The following is a 15,243-nucleotide window of genomic DNA, read 5'->3' as shown; positions in this document are numbered from 1 at the left end:
TGTGCATCCTGGGGACAGGGACTGAGTGTGTGTGGTAAACAACCTGCACACACACCCTAGGTGGGAACAATAGGGATAGGAATTTGAAAAGGCATTATACCAACTGCTGAGATGCATACTTATGGACAGCATACCCTGTACATTTTAAGTACGTCCGTTCTATGACCTCTAAGTGTTAGAGAATGAATCTGGAACCAAGGGGCAGCACCAGGGCTATATCTGCTGGCTCTGATTTTTGCAGAATGGTTGTTCGTTTCCACCTTCTCCCTTTTTCCTCCATTTTTCCTTCCCTCACTCCCTTCTTTTAAGGAATATGAAGCTTCCTCAACAGAAGAAAACAAGGGCATGAATGCACTGATGTCCTCTACTCAGCTCAGTATAATAAGATAACTGATATTGTCTGAGAGTCTAGTGAAGGCTACACACTTAACTTCTATGAGAATATTTTATTTCTTCCTGGAAAACCACTGCTTAGTTGAGTCTTGAATGTAGGCAGTGTGAAGAGAAGTTTGTTTTGTGTATAGGTGGCAAAGAGAAAAATATTCTTTGCTTCCACATCGTAGATCCTGCACTCCACTATGATCCACTGGTACATAGATATTTTTTTGTCTTCACCTTGTGGTTAGTTTTCCTGACTAGACAATTTATCACCATGTGGTGGTGGCAGAGGTTGGCAGTTACATTACTGAGGAGATGTAAGCTTCATTGGCAGTTTTAAGGGTGAGTTCTCTGCAAGCTCAACACACAACTTCAGAGAGGTTGAACCTTTCAGAGTGTGGATATGGAGTTTGTCAAAGCTATGCTCCTTGTGACTACCAATGTCTTGTTTTTCAGTCAAGTTACCATAAATCCTAGAGCCAGCATCTGATGTGCTACATGACTGTGTTTTGTAGCCATTGGACAGGAGATAATAAACATGAATTATGGCATTTCTCCCACAGATTTATTGCTGGAGCTCTGGGGAAAGAATCAGGTACGGGTTTAGTAGTCCCTCATGTTGTACAGGACTTAAAGGAATAAAAGACCAGACTTACAAAAGCATTTGTGCAGCAAATAGCTGAGGTACCAATACCACTACTATGTTTTAAAGGCCTGTGGGTCAGATGTATTTTAGTAAATGCATTTAGACATTGCAAAAGCTCTTTTATAAGCTGTGTAGTCATGTCTAAAGCTGATATAGGGTGTTGCCTTTGTGTTTCTGAAAATCTCTGTAAGTGTGCCTTTGCCTCTTTAGAACTTAAAAATCTGTCTGGTTGTTGTGGGCAATGTTTCCCTCTGTTGGTATTCTCCTTGCTGCTCAGCACCACTTGGTATCACCTCCTCAGTCTCTTTCCCTCTCTGAAATGGTTCCAGCCATTGACGTGTACTTGCTCCCTCCTGTGCCTGAGGAAGGGAGTCTGGTCTCTCTCTTCTGCTATGCCCCAATAGAGGACAGAGGAAATTGTCTGCACCTGCAGGCAAGGTCAGTTCTGCCTACTTTGAGTAGTAGATTGATACACTGCCTTTACAGAGAAGTAATGGGAGCACAGACATATATTCCCATCAACTCTGCCACAGGAGTGATGATGTCTGGGAGAAGGTGGAGCAGGGAGCTGGGGTCAGCTGCTCCTTCAGTGCTCCGAGCACCACTTGTCAGAGATCATCAAAATTAGCCATGGTCCACACATCAGGCAGGTACTGAGGACCTGTTGTCCCTTCTGTGCTCTTTGTGACATTAAGAATAAGCCCTGCTGTCCTTCAGTTAGGGTCAGGTGCAGCTTTCAGCATTTGGGTCTGGTTACATAGATAAGTATACATTAGCCTAAAGGTTTCATCTTTAGGGATGCAAAGTTCTTGTATGTGTATAGATCTACCAGTTCCTACAAGGTTTGTGTCTTTTAACTCTTTAAATGCAAGTAATATTTATCAGGTGGCGTTACTTCTGTTTTCTGAGAGCAATGGAAATGCTTGGTGCAGAGTCAGAACCGCACAAGCCATTGCTCGTTTGTGTTCTCCTGGCTAACAGTGCTCTGCTTAAATCTTGGAATATGTAACCATATTTTTAACTATGCATGAAGCTTTCAAGGCTGACAGAAGTGCCTAACTTAAATTTGGGGAATAATTTTTGTGGCTGATAGTGTTTATTTTTTCTTTAAATAATTTTTTGTCTGTTGCTTTAGGGTTGATTGATGTTGGATGTGATTTTTAGGTAGGTTTTTGGTAAGGAATTCAGATAACTGGAGTGTTCAGGGTGTGGATTGCTTTTTGCATCAGAGATTGATGCGTGGAACTCTGCCTGGTTTATGATTATACTGCACATACAGCACTTGTAGTTACTGCCTGAGGCAATAGATCTTTACTGACAGTGTTTTCTTCATTACATTTTGATGCTGTCCAGCTCTGCTGGGAACCTCTTTCAAGGCTGTGGTTCTGGACTGTTGTAAGCTAAGACATTAAATGTTTTCCTTTTGTACCGGAACTGTTACTGGCCCAGATATGGACTTGAACGTGGTCCAGAGGCAGCTCACTGGGGCTGTGCTTACTCCAAGTGTAAGACTGGACTGACACTCAGCCCTCTTACCAGAAGTAACATCTGAGTGTTACCAAGTAAAGGCCTGTACTGTTCTACCTAACTGAGCAAAGTTTGTCAAAATCCACCCTTTTAAATAGGAACAGTTTTGTTTCTGGAGGAAAGTAGGGCTAGGGAATATTGTGGCTGCTGAAAATTACGTATTTCTAATATATAAATATAAAATTATTATGTTAATATTTTAACTTGCTGTTTCCTTTCCCTGCATATTTCATAGAAATGAAAATATTGATCTGGAGTGGTTTCCCTGAGAAACAGGGAAGAGTTTTCCCTGAGAACATGATACTTGTACATTCCCAGGTACTTGTATGCACAGATGGAATTCGGGAACTGGAGGAAAGAGTTGGACTGGAGAGACAATATATTTCAAAGGGTTAATGCAACAACTAGATTTTTTAAAATGGTATAGGATGTGTTAATACGAGTTCCCTGTTTGCAGTACTGCTGGTCTGGTGGCTATTGATATATTAATTTCCAAAAGCACCTCTTTCGAATGGATGGTATCAGAGAAAGTTAGTAAAGAGGAAGCTGGAATGCCTTGTATGGAAGAGTTGGAGATACAGATTAATCGTGATTTCCTTACCTTTGTGGCTTGACTTCTTGTCTCGTCACACCGATGTGGTAGGATTGGAACAATTGTGGGTGGGATGAGAACACCCTCAAGGGTATAAATGCGCCCATTTTTTGCAGCTACATCTGTTTCTTCCATTTTTTCTCCACTCACCAGGACTTGTCCCTTTGAAACAAGAAATTATTATTAATAATGAATTGTTTGTAGCACCTCAATTTCTGAGGATTTAATTTTAAATTTTTAAAATTTTTAGTCATACTTCTTTTGAATTTGCTACCTAATTTTTATTATGCTTGCTTATACAAGAAGCACACGTATATTGTGTATTTTCTTGAATATTGATCTTCAACAGAGGTATCCAAAGTTTTTCTCTGCACTGTTAGCCTGTGGAACTGGTGAATAATAGACTGGCCAAAATGAGAAGGCTACTGATGACTTTAGGCACTGATTTCAGTGGGCATAAGCATGCCTTGGTGTTCTCTCTGACAGAGGAGGGGGGAAGTGAGAGAGAACCTGGGATCTATCCAAATTCACAGGAGAGAGGGAAAAAGTATTCTTTTGGCATTTACTTCTGCAGCTGCTCTGCCCTTACAAGAATTTTTATAGGTGCTACTCCAGAACAGAAGGAAGTTAACCTAACAGATCAGTTTGGTTTTCAAAAGTATTGACAAATTACATGTTTAAAAATGTGTCAACTAGGACACTCCAGGTTCAGAGACTATAACATTAAAGAGATAAAAAGAATAATTATTTTTGTGTGCATCGATAAGTGTTTAAAATTACTAAAATATGTAACAGAATGATTTTAAATATTTTAAATAGATTTTTTTTTTAATTAGACAGAGCATAAATGAGGATCATTCCTGGACTGTGGATAATCATAAAGGCAAAAACTCTGTAGTCCGTCCTTATATACCAATCATTTGCTCTGCATCCTTTATAATACTAATGCTAACAGTAGGTGGGAATTGGAAGTTGAAAATTCCTGCCTCATTACAGCAAGAAATTCTTCTGCTAATGCCTCCCCTTTTCCCTTTTTTTATTCCCCCTGCATGCAAAGCTGACTTGATCAGAGTGAGCTGCTCACAGGTGAGCTCTGTGACTTACAGTGCTGGTCCTGTTAAAGTGAATGAACTGCTTTGCCATGGTCCTGATGTGCTCTATTGAGACAAGGCTGGCAACCTCTAGCTGAAATGAATATAAATTGGTTGAGAGAAGTGTAATATCATTACTCTTTACAAATCCAGGCAGATTTCACAAGAAAGACTTTCTCTGGGGTGAGAAAATTATTATCGATGCGCTCAGCCTCCCATTGATTAATCTGCTTGTGTAACAAAGTTAGTGTCATTAAGTCGTGACTGAGCTTGCTGGTTCCTGCATGTGAGGACCTTATTGCTCGAAAGAATATTAATTTTTCTTCCCATTATAACAACCAATCTAATTAAAATTAATACTTGTCTCTAAAAATGGCCCCGTGTGCATCCATAGACCACTGGGGAGATGGTAGTGCTGGTACCATGAAGGTACACATGAATCTCATGTTCCCTCTGATCCCACTCTCTGTGCTGGGAGTGTGACCACCTCAGATGATGTAAACAGAGCCTTTCACTAAGCATACAGTCACTTCTTTCCTTCCTTCCCCACAACAGAGGCTGGGGTGGGGATGGACCTCCCCCCAGGAAAAGCAGGGAGCCTGCTTAGAGGATGAAAAACCAGCTCTTTCTGAAAAGCAGAAGACTGGTTTTAGCAGAATAGGCTCAAAGAGAGCTTGATTTCAATGGCAGCAAGTCCTTTTCCTGCTACTTGTGCCTGCAGTCCTGACAGTACCCCCTGGCAGTGCTTCTTGCTCTTACACTCTGGGCTGGCAAAGCAGCTGTGCTCACCTCAGTGTTGAAGACAATGTGATATCGGACCAGCTCCAGCAACTTCCAGGAACCCTGCCAGTGCAGAAAAGAGGCTGTTTTAGCCCAACATGAGCCTCACAAACCCAGCCTGGCATCTTGAGTGGACATGGGGATGGAAACAGCATCACTGGCTGGTGCACCAGGAACCTCTGGGTCAGGGTGGTGCTCAGCTTGTGTCGGGCACCCTGGCATTCCATGCCCTCACCCCTACACCATGTTTTATTTTGACATGGGCCTTTCATGACATGCATGTGTGCTGGGACAGGCAGGAGGTGTCCAGGGTACAGGACACCAATATCCACCTTCTGGGACCCCATCAGCAGTGACTCCCATCCAATGGAGCCCTTGTGGCAGCTGCTTCCCTTGACTGTTCCCACCAAGGGTGATGCATTCCAGGAGAAGTTTTGGGGCTTTGCCATTCTGTCCAGGCTGCGATGTCTGGGCAAAAGCAGAGGGTTAGGGGCCTGGTGTGGAGGAACATCATCCCAATATGTGATGGGAGACCCCAAAACCTCTTCTTCTCTAGGTGTTGTCTGGATCTTTAACTGTTAGAGATGGCTTTTCAACCTTGATAATAGGAGCTAATTTAGATTGGACAATACAGGTATGTATCTCCTATCTGAGAAAGATTTGACTTATAGAAGGGGACTGTACCTCTGCAGAAAGCAGATAATCCAGAACCTCAGCTTTCATATTACTCAGAGCCTGGTTACTTGGAACAAAGACTGTGTAAGCCTGGTTGTCCTGCTGTAAATCCATTCCTAGGCCAGTTTTCTGTTTTGGTTTAAAAATAAAAGAGAAATGACATATTAATGTCAAAGAACATCTGAAAGTATCTTTATGTAATTGCTTTTCTGGATCCTTACCTCTAACAAAGATGTAAATTGGCTGTATCTTCCATTAGCTTGAAGTACTGACATTATAGTTTTCTGAAAGGGGATAAAAGTAAAATTTGTTTTAGTTGGGAACATGAAATGAATGCCTGGTCTCATGAGACATTTCTTGACTTACTGTGTGAGTCTCAGTTGTTACAGATTGAATACATTTCATTTGGGGGGCTGGTGGTGCTTGGAAATGGCTGAGATGGCAGCACTTCGGTCCTGGTGCTATGCTGGCTTATAGTTAGATTTTGTCATTGTCCTGAAATACTGTGTAGTCACAGGAAACACAAGCTGTGTGTGTATGGGGAAAGGGTTTTTACCTCTTCATCCCCAATGAGAAAAGGTAGAGGAGTAAAATATTTGGCAAATGCAACATAAGGAAAAGAGTGTTTAAGCGAGCATGATATGCAAGGCACCAAAACCCAAAGCATTCAAAATCAATTTTTTTTAATATTAGACTTTTTGGGGGGAGGAATTGCAACTTTGAATACAAGTCTTGCCTCCTGTCTGTCCAGATGTCCCTCCTTTCAGTATGTGATTCTGGCATTCAGTGAAACTCACTGATTATGACTGCCAATTTTCCAAGGAGCCACTCAGATGCAGTGAGAACATCCATAGCCTCCATGGACCAGCTTGGCAGAAGGGTGAATGTTTGTTTTCTGTGGAAACTGTGTCATTACCTTTCTCTTAGAGTATTGCTTCTGTGAGCTGATGTGCAATGTCTCAGTAGAGTCTGTTTAGTTTCTGTCAGTCATCCTCCTTCACATCCAGTTGATGTGAAACTATTTCAGAAGGAAGTTTGACATTGTATGTATATAACTTATGGCTCACCTCTTTGCTGCTCTCAAGTGTTGGCTCCACACTGTCCATGGCTCTGTCAATAATGTGCAAAATTCCATTGGAAGCAATAATGTTTCCTTGCAAAATTTTTCCTTTTGCCCTTCCTCCTTGGATTCTAATTCTTAATTGATTATCCTGAAAGAAGCCAGGCAAGAGAGAGTGAATTCTTTACACAAAATGACAGCAGAGTAAGTACACAGGTTGAACGTAGTCTAAGACCCCCTCCTGTTGCCAACACCTAAACAATTTAAATTTGGGGAGGCTAAAGAGTGCTTCCAATGCCTATCAAGGAAATGGAAACAATTCCTTTTCATCTGGAATGTTCTTTTGTTTCAGGACAGCAAAGTTCAGGAGAGAAACAGAGACAGGCCCTGTGGTGAATTCAGGGTACCCGAAAGTGTTCTAATGACTGCTAGTAATAAAAATCTGCCAGGAAATGATTTAAAATATTGTTGTACTTGCAAAGGTCAGCTCCTGTAATCTTGGGGGACTACAACCCATTTCCTTATATTCTATGTATATTTAAAACAACAAAATGTTGCTGATTCTGCACTGTACTGAAGCCTGCAGGAAACAAACAGGGCTCAGACAGCAAGGATATTTTCCTGTTACAAATGGAGTGTGTATTCATTAAACATACAAGATAGATATTTCTTCTCAGATGCCACCGATATACTGCAAAACATGAGAAATTCTTGATTTCAGCCTCCACATAGGCCCAATCTATTAAGAGACACATAGTGGACGAAGAACAGTAATTCCAGATTATAAAATCTAGTGTATCATCCATAGAGAACAAGTTTTTTAAACTGTGTGTTCAGACTGCCCTGATGTTTACTGACATTGGATAATCTGGGCTAATGATGAACTTTGCTATGTATCTTCCATGGTTAATTGCCGTGTGTTCTGTCTCTGCTGAGGACTTCCATTTGCTGCATTGTTCCGAGGCTGCTGATGCTCAGTGGGAGGTGGGGTCTGCAGCTCAGTAGTGCTTGCTCCATGTGAGCAGTACTCACAGGTTTCCAGCATAAACTCCGGGCTTCTTTCTCCCCTTGCCATCTCTTACTTCACCTGGGTCCTCTTAATGCCCCTCCCCTCCCCCCCCCCCCCAGCTCTGCTGGTCATACCTGCAGATTTAAAATAATGTTAGCAAACGTTTTAGACCAGTCTGTGTTAGTCTGCCAAGTCACTCAGGGCTGATATATGTCTAAAGTTAATTACTTTTTCACTGGTTTTACTGGGAACTTTGATGCCAGTGAGGTTTCAAGTTTTACTTGAACTCCTTGTAGCACATGGCCTCAGCTATGGTTTTTCATAATCCAACAGTTATCTTCACCCTGATATCTCCTGGCAGAAAGAGCTTTCCTACTCCTTGTGGAGGGAACAGGGAGCACTATTCTTGCTGTGGGAGGCTGAAAGGCCACTTACCTTTTCTCCCTTTGACATCTCTCCTGACTTGCCAGTCAAAGTATATATTACATTAGTATTATTCAAGCTACTGGTGTTCAGTTGACCTGCAATAATATGGAGTTTAACGAAGTACTGGGCTTTCTGTTTATTTTTCAGAAGATCCTTTATCTAGAAAAGCAGAGGAACAGAGATTTATTTCAATGCAGGCTTAATCTAAAAAAAAAAAAAAAAAAAAAAGTCATGGGTGAATGCTTTTTTTGTCTCTGCAGCTGTTACATTCTGAATTTACATGTTTTCCTGTGAAGTAATGGAGTCTGAACAAAGTGGAGACCACTCTGGGTTTCAGTTCAGCTCACATTATACCCTTATGTTCCTGCATGAGCAGTAGGTGCCTCCAGAATTGTCCTGATGTCAGTGGAAGGTGCTGACTACTTACATATCAGTCTTTTTTTTTTTTTTTTTCACTAAAGCCTTTTTCTTTATCCCCCTTATGTAAAAGGTGACCTGCAGGCCTCCCTGCTGACAATTCAGAGCTTTGTTCAATCCCTGTCTCAGCCAAATGAAAAGACTTTGAGTATAGTCATGTAAGACAGTCCAAAACTTACTTGCGGTGTGACATTGTTCTACACTAACACACCAAATTATTTTGTTTTTCTTTCAAGTGGGAAAAATGCAGTCTGTGGCCCGTAGATTTAAATGTGACCAGAAGTGTACTAGAGCAAATTATCTGTGTCTGCTGAATCAAAACATGACACAGATGAGATTTCTGCAGAAGCCAAATCCCCCCTGATGTGAAACCCTTTCTCTTGTTTACTTACATTTGTACCTTTGAGTCCCTTGTTTGTTGGTACAAGCACAGTAAATGGTCCCAGAGTGCTCAGTGGCCATTCGTAGGTATTTTCTTATGAGAGGAAGGAACAAAAAAGTTTAAATGCCTATTGAAAAGCTCATTCCACAAAGGGACTGTGCAAAGCTGTGAGGGAGGAATAAGCAAGAATACTATCTGTGATGATTAAATATTAATTTAAGATTCCAGAGTCCAAGACATTAAAAGGTGAGAGACAGATGAGATGTGAAATCCAGGTGCTGCTGCATATTTGACACAAAATGAGGCAAAACGTTCAGAATGCTTCTGGCAGCCTGGATTCTGTGGCATGCAGGCCAGAGCAAGGACACAAAACCAGCAGTTTCTTTGGAGATGTGTCCTTACAGGAAGACAGCCTTCTGCTTTAAATCAATTCAGTCTCCATGGGGTGAGAAATATACTGCTGATAACCTGCTGGTCCAGCAACTATCAGCAAACACATAACTGGTAATCAAAACTGATGCACTGAAAGTTAATTAGAATTCATTTACTACACAGAGGTTATTTCTGTATCCAAGACAGCAGCGTGAGAGACCACTGGTTCTGCAGCCGAAGGTATTAAATATTTCTAATATTCAGCTCTTTTTTTAGAGGTATAAAATCAGAACTGAAAAAAATCTTTACAGTTGTTACAGCTGTATTGTACAGAGAATGCATCTCAATTTATATGCTGTCTTACAAAAAAATCTATAAATTCTTAGCTTTTGAAAGACATCAGTGTGTAGTGAACATATTGTGAGATAACCTCTGTGGTTAATGTCTTTGTAGCTTCTGGTTAGTAAATCATATGCCACACTTATGTCCAAAAATTATCTGAAGAACAGAAAACCTGGGTTGTTGATAACCCAGCATGCTGGGTGCTTTTCAGACACATGAGGAGAAATGCACAGAGAAACTGCAACTGAACTCTCACTGCTGAGGCAATGAATATTGATCTTCACTTCTGAATGTGAAAGTCACTGCCAGGTTTTGTCCTTGGCCAGATATGGGGGATTTTTATTCCACTCTGTTCAGGAATTCATGATCTTTATTTTAATTGCTGGGCTCCATGGGATTGAGCAAATGATATTAAACAGAAGGATTTTTTCCCCCACATTTACAAGTTTAACTCAAAGATCCAGCTCAATTCTAGCAGTGTTTGTTCATAGCTCAAATTTTTGGCCATAGAGAAGATGATGAAGGCAGTTAGATTGTTAAGTTCACAAGGTAACTGGGAATGCCAGTGTTTTTGGTGGACTAGTGTGTGTCATTCTGGACCAAATCTCATTTGTCTAAAGCAGTGGGAGCAGGGAGAAGTAGTGGGATAATCCCAATTATTACAATGTGGGGCAAAATCCACAGGTGATATCAAATGATGCGTGAGGGGTTGTGGAAACATGTTTAGCACTTCTGCCTGGAAGTTCTTGCAGACTGCATTCATGGTGTGATGAGAAGAGCAGCTTTAGATGGTCTCAGGGACTTTGCAGTCAGCAGCTGTGCCATGCTGTGGGTGGCACTTTCCTGTGGCAGGGGGTGTTGGAGGATCAGTTGGGCAGGATCAGCCCCCTGGGAAAAAGCTGACCCTACTTGTATGTGGTTACTTACCCATGAGCAAGAGGCTGGATGTCAGCTTGCCCTGCCACTGTCCTCCCGTGTTCAGCTCTTGGAGGCGTTCCATGATGTTCCCATAGCACACAAACCCATTCCCCACGGAGCCCCCCTGGCACGTGCACCTGTGAAGGGATTGGGATTTTTAGCTGTGGCTCTCAATAAACCAGTGCCAGGTGTTACCTATTGCTTCTCTGAAGGTGTTTTCAGGAAGTACTGGTGCATTGTAGGTAATTCTTTGCTTCTGCATGCTGTGGAGTGTGTCAGTGTGTGGGGCAGCCTGATGGCTGCTTGCCTGATGTGGTGGACTCTTGTCAGCTGGGCCAGGAGACAGCGGTGTCTGTCCCACAGGACCTCTTTGAATAGAGGCTATGTGCAACCTCTGCTCCCAAAATGTGGTTGCTGGAGCCCAGAAATTTGCTGGAACCCAGAAATCCACTGAACCTGCCTGTCTGTGGGTGAGGAGAGAGCACAGCGTAAGTGTGTGTGCTGCCATTCTTTCAGCGGGGAGGCTGTTTTGTGAAGACCTCACTCGTGACATGGGATTTGGCAGGATTAATGGTGGTTAAGGAGGGTGATGGCAGCTCATCACCCCTTGGAAAGAGCTGCATGGATTTTGTAGAAAAAGCAGTCTGGTGTCAGTCCTTTCAACAAAGCAAAGTAGTTTGGTACCCTGCCTTTTAAGTAATGCCAACATTTTGGGCAATAGAACTGGTACTTTTAACATTATCTTTTTTTTCTGCTGCAGTACAAAGTCTCATGCTTTTTTAGGTGTATGTGTTGCTGCTGTCTCTGTTGTGGAAATAGCATCTCACATGTTACACCCTGGCTGTCTCCTGGGGACTCCAGCCTGTGAGAGTTCCCAGTGATGTGCACCTGACCCAGCACTCTGGATGTCTAAAGCAGACTCAGGTCACGGTGCCCATGAGATGGACAGACACTGGCTTTTAATAGTGCCTTTCCCTGTGAAGTCTGCAGCATGTTCCATATCCATATAAGCCCTACCCATGATGATTCATCTCTCTGGATTTTTTTTTTTCCTAATGGTATCACTAGAGAAGGAAGATTACTTCACATGAGCAAAAGATGCCCTCTCTATAACTAATCATTTGCATGTGCTGGTTGTTAAAAACGCACACTTGCTACTCACACCCCACAGTAGTATCAGCCTGATGCCAAACCCTCTCTTTTTTCCCATGTATGGTCTCTGCTGTAGCTGTATCTCTGGTGAGAGCAATGTTTTTTGAAAATCCCCACAAGTCCCTGCAATCTGGGGCGCTGCATACAGGCTCAGAGGAGTGCTGAGATTTTGGCCAAGAGGCTCAAGCTTTGGCTCTGATCCTGGGTAAAAATGGCAGTCTAAAAGCATCTTAAATTTTTAGGATGCTATTCTGATGGCGAATCCACTTCTTTTTAAATGGATCTCTTGAGCAGAAAGAGTATGGCTATGGAGCCTGGAGATGAAGGGTTTACAGCTGGGAGTGAGGAGCAGCTGCTCCTTGGGAGCTGATCCCTTTTTTTCTGCTGGGGTAAGTATTGCTGTATTGCTGAAAGTAGCTCCCTTCCACTTCTGAACAGAGAAGAAAACAACTGAGGCTTCAAAGGACCTGCAAAATAACATAGTAGAAAAAAGGAACTACCCTTGAAATATGGCACAAATCAGATCTAGGTTTCAAAATAAAACTCTCTCTTTTTCATCCAATGTTCATAAAGAAGCAGGTGGGTAAACAAAATAACATTTTTGGCTATCATTTCTGGGGGCACAGTGAACTGCAGAAATGCCTGCCCAGTTTGAAACTTCCCTTCTGAGGACAATATTGCTCATAACTGCGTGGGCATCCAAGTAACATAGTTTGGATTTGTGTGCCAGAGGAAAACACTGAGCAATTACAGATTAGCACCTATTGCATGGGACTGAACCCTTCAGCCTGTGTGTTTCCTCACTCCTTCTGATGAAGGAGTTGACTTTCTGTGGCTGGGCATGGAGAGGACCAGCTGGATGACTGACTAGATCTGTTTTGTCTTAGCTTTGTCTGGAAGACCTGCTTTGGAACTCATAGCTCTTATGGCTTTAGAGGTTTTTCTTTGGATGCACAGCTTTCTGTATGGGCTGGGTGCCTCTAAAGAGAACAGCTTTACACCAAACCCTGCTGGACTACCTAAACTCAGCTGTTTGATGTTTTCATGGTGTGCTGTACAGACAGCATAGGCAGGACTGAAAAAATAGGAACTGTCACCACTTCAGCTTACTCAGGGAAGAAAAACTGTATTGCTCCAGAACAGGAAAGCTCAGCTTTCTGTCTCCATTTTACCAAAACCTTTTATAATAGAGTTTTGATTTATGAAGCTACTAATTTCTGCATTGGAGACCTAGAAGAAAAATAAGAATGGGATTAAGAGAGAAAATAATAGAGTTTAACTGATGGAAAGGTAGCTCTGCTTGGAAACCAGAGAGGTTATGATCTAATATGCAGTGTAATTCTGCACTGGTTGAAGCTTCATAGCTTCTGGGCAAGGCTGAACATGATTACTGTGCTGAAGCAACACTAGGGAAAGCATCAGCACTTACTCAGGAAAGATCTGTGTGGGAACATAAGACAGAGGCAATTGGGATTTTGGAGGAGGTTGCTGTGTTATATTCACAAGTCCAATGTCTGGGTTTTTTACATCTTTGCCTGTATGAGAGATTTATTCCTGTACAAAAAACTTGGTTCTGGAGAAAGTAGAATTGTCTATGTGGGGAAAGCTAATAGCACAACTGTATCCTTAAAAAAAACAAAACAAAAATAGAAAGGAAGCAATGCAGTTTTGTGGCCTCTGTCATAGCTTTGTGTTTTAGAAAAAGAAAAAAAAAACCCAACCAAAAAAGCCCTCCCAAATACATTTAAAATCTGGGATGCAGCCAAAATACAGTCTGCCACTTACCAGAATCTATTTATTGTGCCCACATTTACAAATCAACAGTTTTCTGTGTAAAGTTCCTCTTTCATAAATGGATTTTTCTTAGCTTAAATTTGATTTCAATCCCACTCCATTCTTCTGTACTTGTTTTTGCCATTAAATATCATTAAATGAGGTGTAAAGCATTTTTTTGTTCTTTTCCATCCCCAGTAATAAAATTATAATTTTCCCATTCTAAAATTCTCAAAACTTTCTTGGCTTTCAAAACCATGTTGTAACAGTGAAACAGCGACTAATTAGGAAAAAAAGCTCCTGATTTTGGATGCGAAATTTTATTTCAAAATTTTGGCTGATGTTGTGCTGTATGGTAGTACTCTAAATATTGTGGGAGTCTATATGAAGCAGTCTGAGAAGCATACTATGCTATAGAAGAGAACTTGGGGGTATTCTAGATGAACTTGTTTGAAATGCACAATAGCTTACACAGAAGTGATGTTGATATTACCCTGCAAGGGAAAGCTGCATGATGACACAAGGACTGGCAATAAGAATACTCTGCTGAGTGAATGCTTTCTGTCTACAGATCTATATGATGATTAGTTCCTAACTTACAGTGAATGGCCTATCTTGCCCTTCATGTTCAAGCTCTCAGCTCCCAAAACCTGATATTTCAGGCACAACTCTTTAACCCAGTACCTGCCATCACTGGCCTATAGAAACATGTAAGACAAATTGTGTGGTTTAAGAGAGTTTTGTTGAGTTTAGTGTTAAGACTTTCTTCCTAACATCTGTGTAGCATATTTCTGTACAGGAAAAGCAAAGTCTGCCAGAGGTTTTTCAGTTTCCCACCTGCTTGACTCAATGGTATGAGGAGTCTACTGAGGTTGGTGTTACTTTTACAGCATGGGGTGGGGGCAGATTCCCAGGTTGTATCTGTATTAGTATAGTCAGAAGAGGCAGGGCTCCAGTGCTATCCCATGACTAATGCTGATTAATTTTCAGCAGGCTGCCTGGTGTGTTTCTGGCCCACACCAAGTAGCATTTTCCCGGGCAGTGCCCAGGCACAGCTGAAGGGATAGCATGTGCCAGGGACTGCTGCCAAGAGGCAGTTACTCTGTTTTGGAAGAGACTTTAGCTGTGAGACAGACAATGCTGCTTGCCCTGAGGAAAAGAGGTTTTGGTCCCTTTTATTTACTAGTGTAGAAATGACCTCTGAGTGCTTTAAAAATAAAACTTAATAGGCATTACCAAATGGCCTGATGAAATCTAACACTATGTTAATTGGCTGACCCTAACCCTATTAAATCTTGTGATTTGTCCTTGATAAAGATGCCATTAAAGATAACTTCAGGAGGTGTTCATCCACAGGATTTGTTTCAGCAGCCCATTTACTAGGGAAGGAGGGAGAAATGGTGTGAAACTTTAATAAGCAAAAAGACTCACGCAATCTGTCCTGGTGCAACTGTTAAGCATTTAGCTTTTTTGTGGCAGGTGTTGTTTGTTTCACAGATGTCCATCATACTGCAGCCTTTCCCAGGTACAAAGTTGGTATAATGCTCCTTGCATTCACAGTGGGACTGAATCAGAAGGATGTGAGAGGGGAAAGAACATTAGCCATGCAGAAATTGTGGATTTCAGCATGATTTCTGGTACTAGGGCTTGAACACAGTGTCTTAGTTAATTACCTGATGAGTTCAGACGCAAATATAAAGCTT

General features: G+C 41.8%; 1 protein-coding gene across 1 annotated transcript in view; it reads right to left on the bottom strand.

Moving 5' to 3' along the window:
- Positions 1-15,243, bottom strand: part of STAB2 (stabilin 2) — a 76,553-nt gene that overhangs the window by 48,315 nt on the left and 12,995 nt on the right. Inside the window, exons 9-18 of the mRNA XM_032106275.1 lie at positions 14,972-15,105; positions 10,625-10,752; positions 8,994-9,076; positions 8,194-8,343; positions 6,757-6,900; positions 5,911-5,973; positions 5,699-5,818; positions 5,024-5,077; positions 4,248-4,328; positions 3,153-3,305 (exon numbers count right to left, since the gene is read on the bottom strand). Coding sequence (XP_031962166.1) covers positions 3,153-3,305; positions 4,248-4,328; positions 5,024-5,077; positions 5,699-5,818; positions 5,911-5,973; positions 6,757-6,900; positions 8,194-8,343; positions 8,994-9,076; positions 10,625-10,752; positions 14,972-15,105 — 1,110 coding nt within the window. The remainder of the gene's footprint in view (positions 1-3,152; positions 3,306-4,247; positions 4,329-5,023; positions 5,078-5,698; positions 5,819-5,910; positions 5,974-6,756; positions 6,901-8,193; positions 8,344-8,993; positions 9,077-10,624; positions 10,753-14,971; positions 15,106-15,243) is intronic.

Source organism: Corvus moneduloides, chromosome 4 (assembly GCF_009650955.1).
Source record: "Corvus moneduloides isolate bCorMon1 chromosome 4, bCorMon1.pri, whole genome shotgun sequence".
NCBI lineage: Eukaryota > Metazoa > Chordata > Aves > Passeriformes > Corvidae > Corvus > Corvus moneduloides.
The sequence above is the reverse complement of the archived record's forward strand: the minus strand, read 5'-3'. Positions and strand labels throughout refer to the sequence as shown.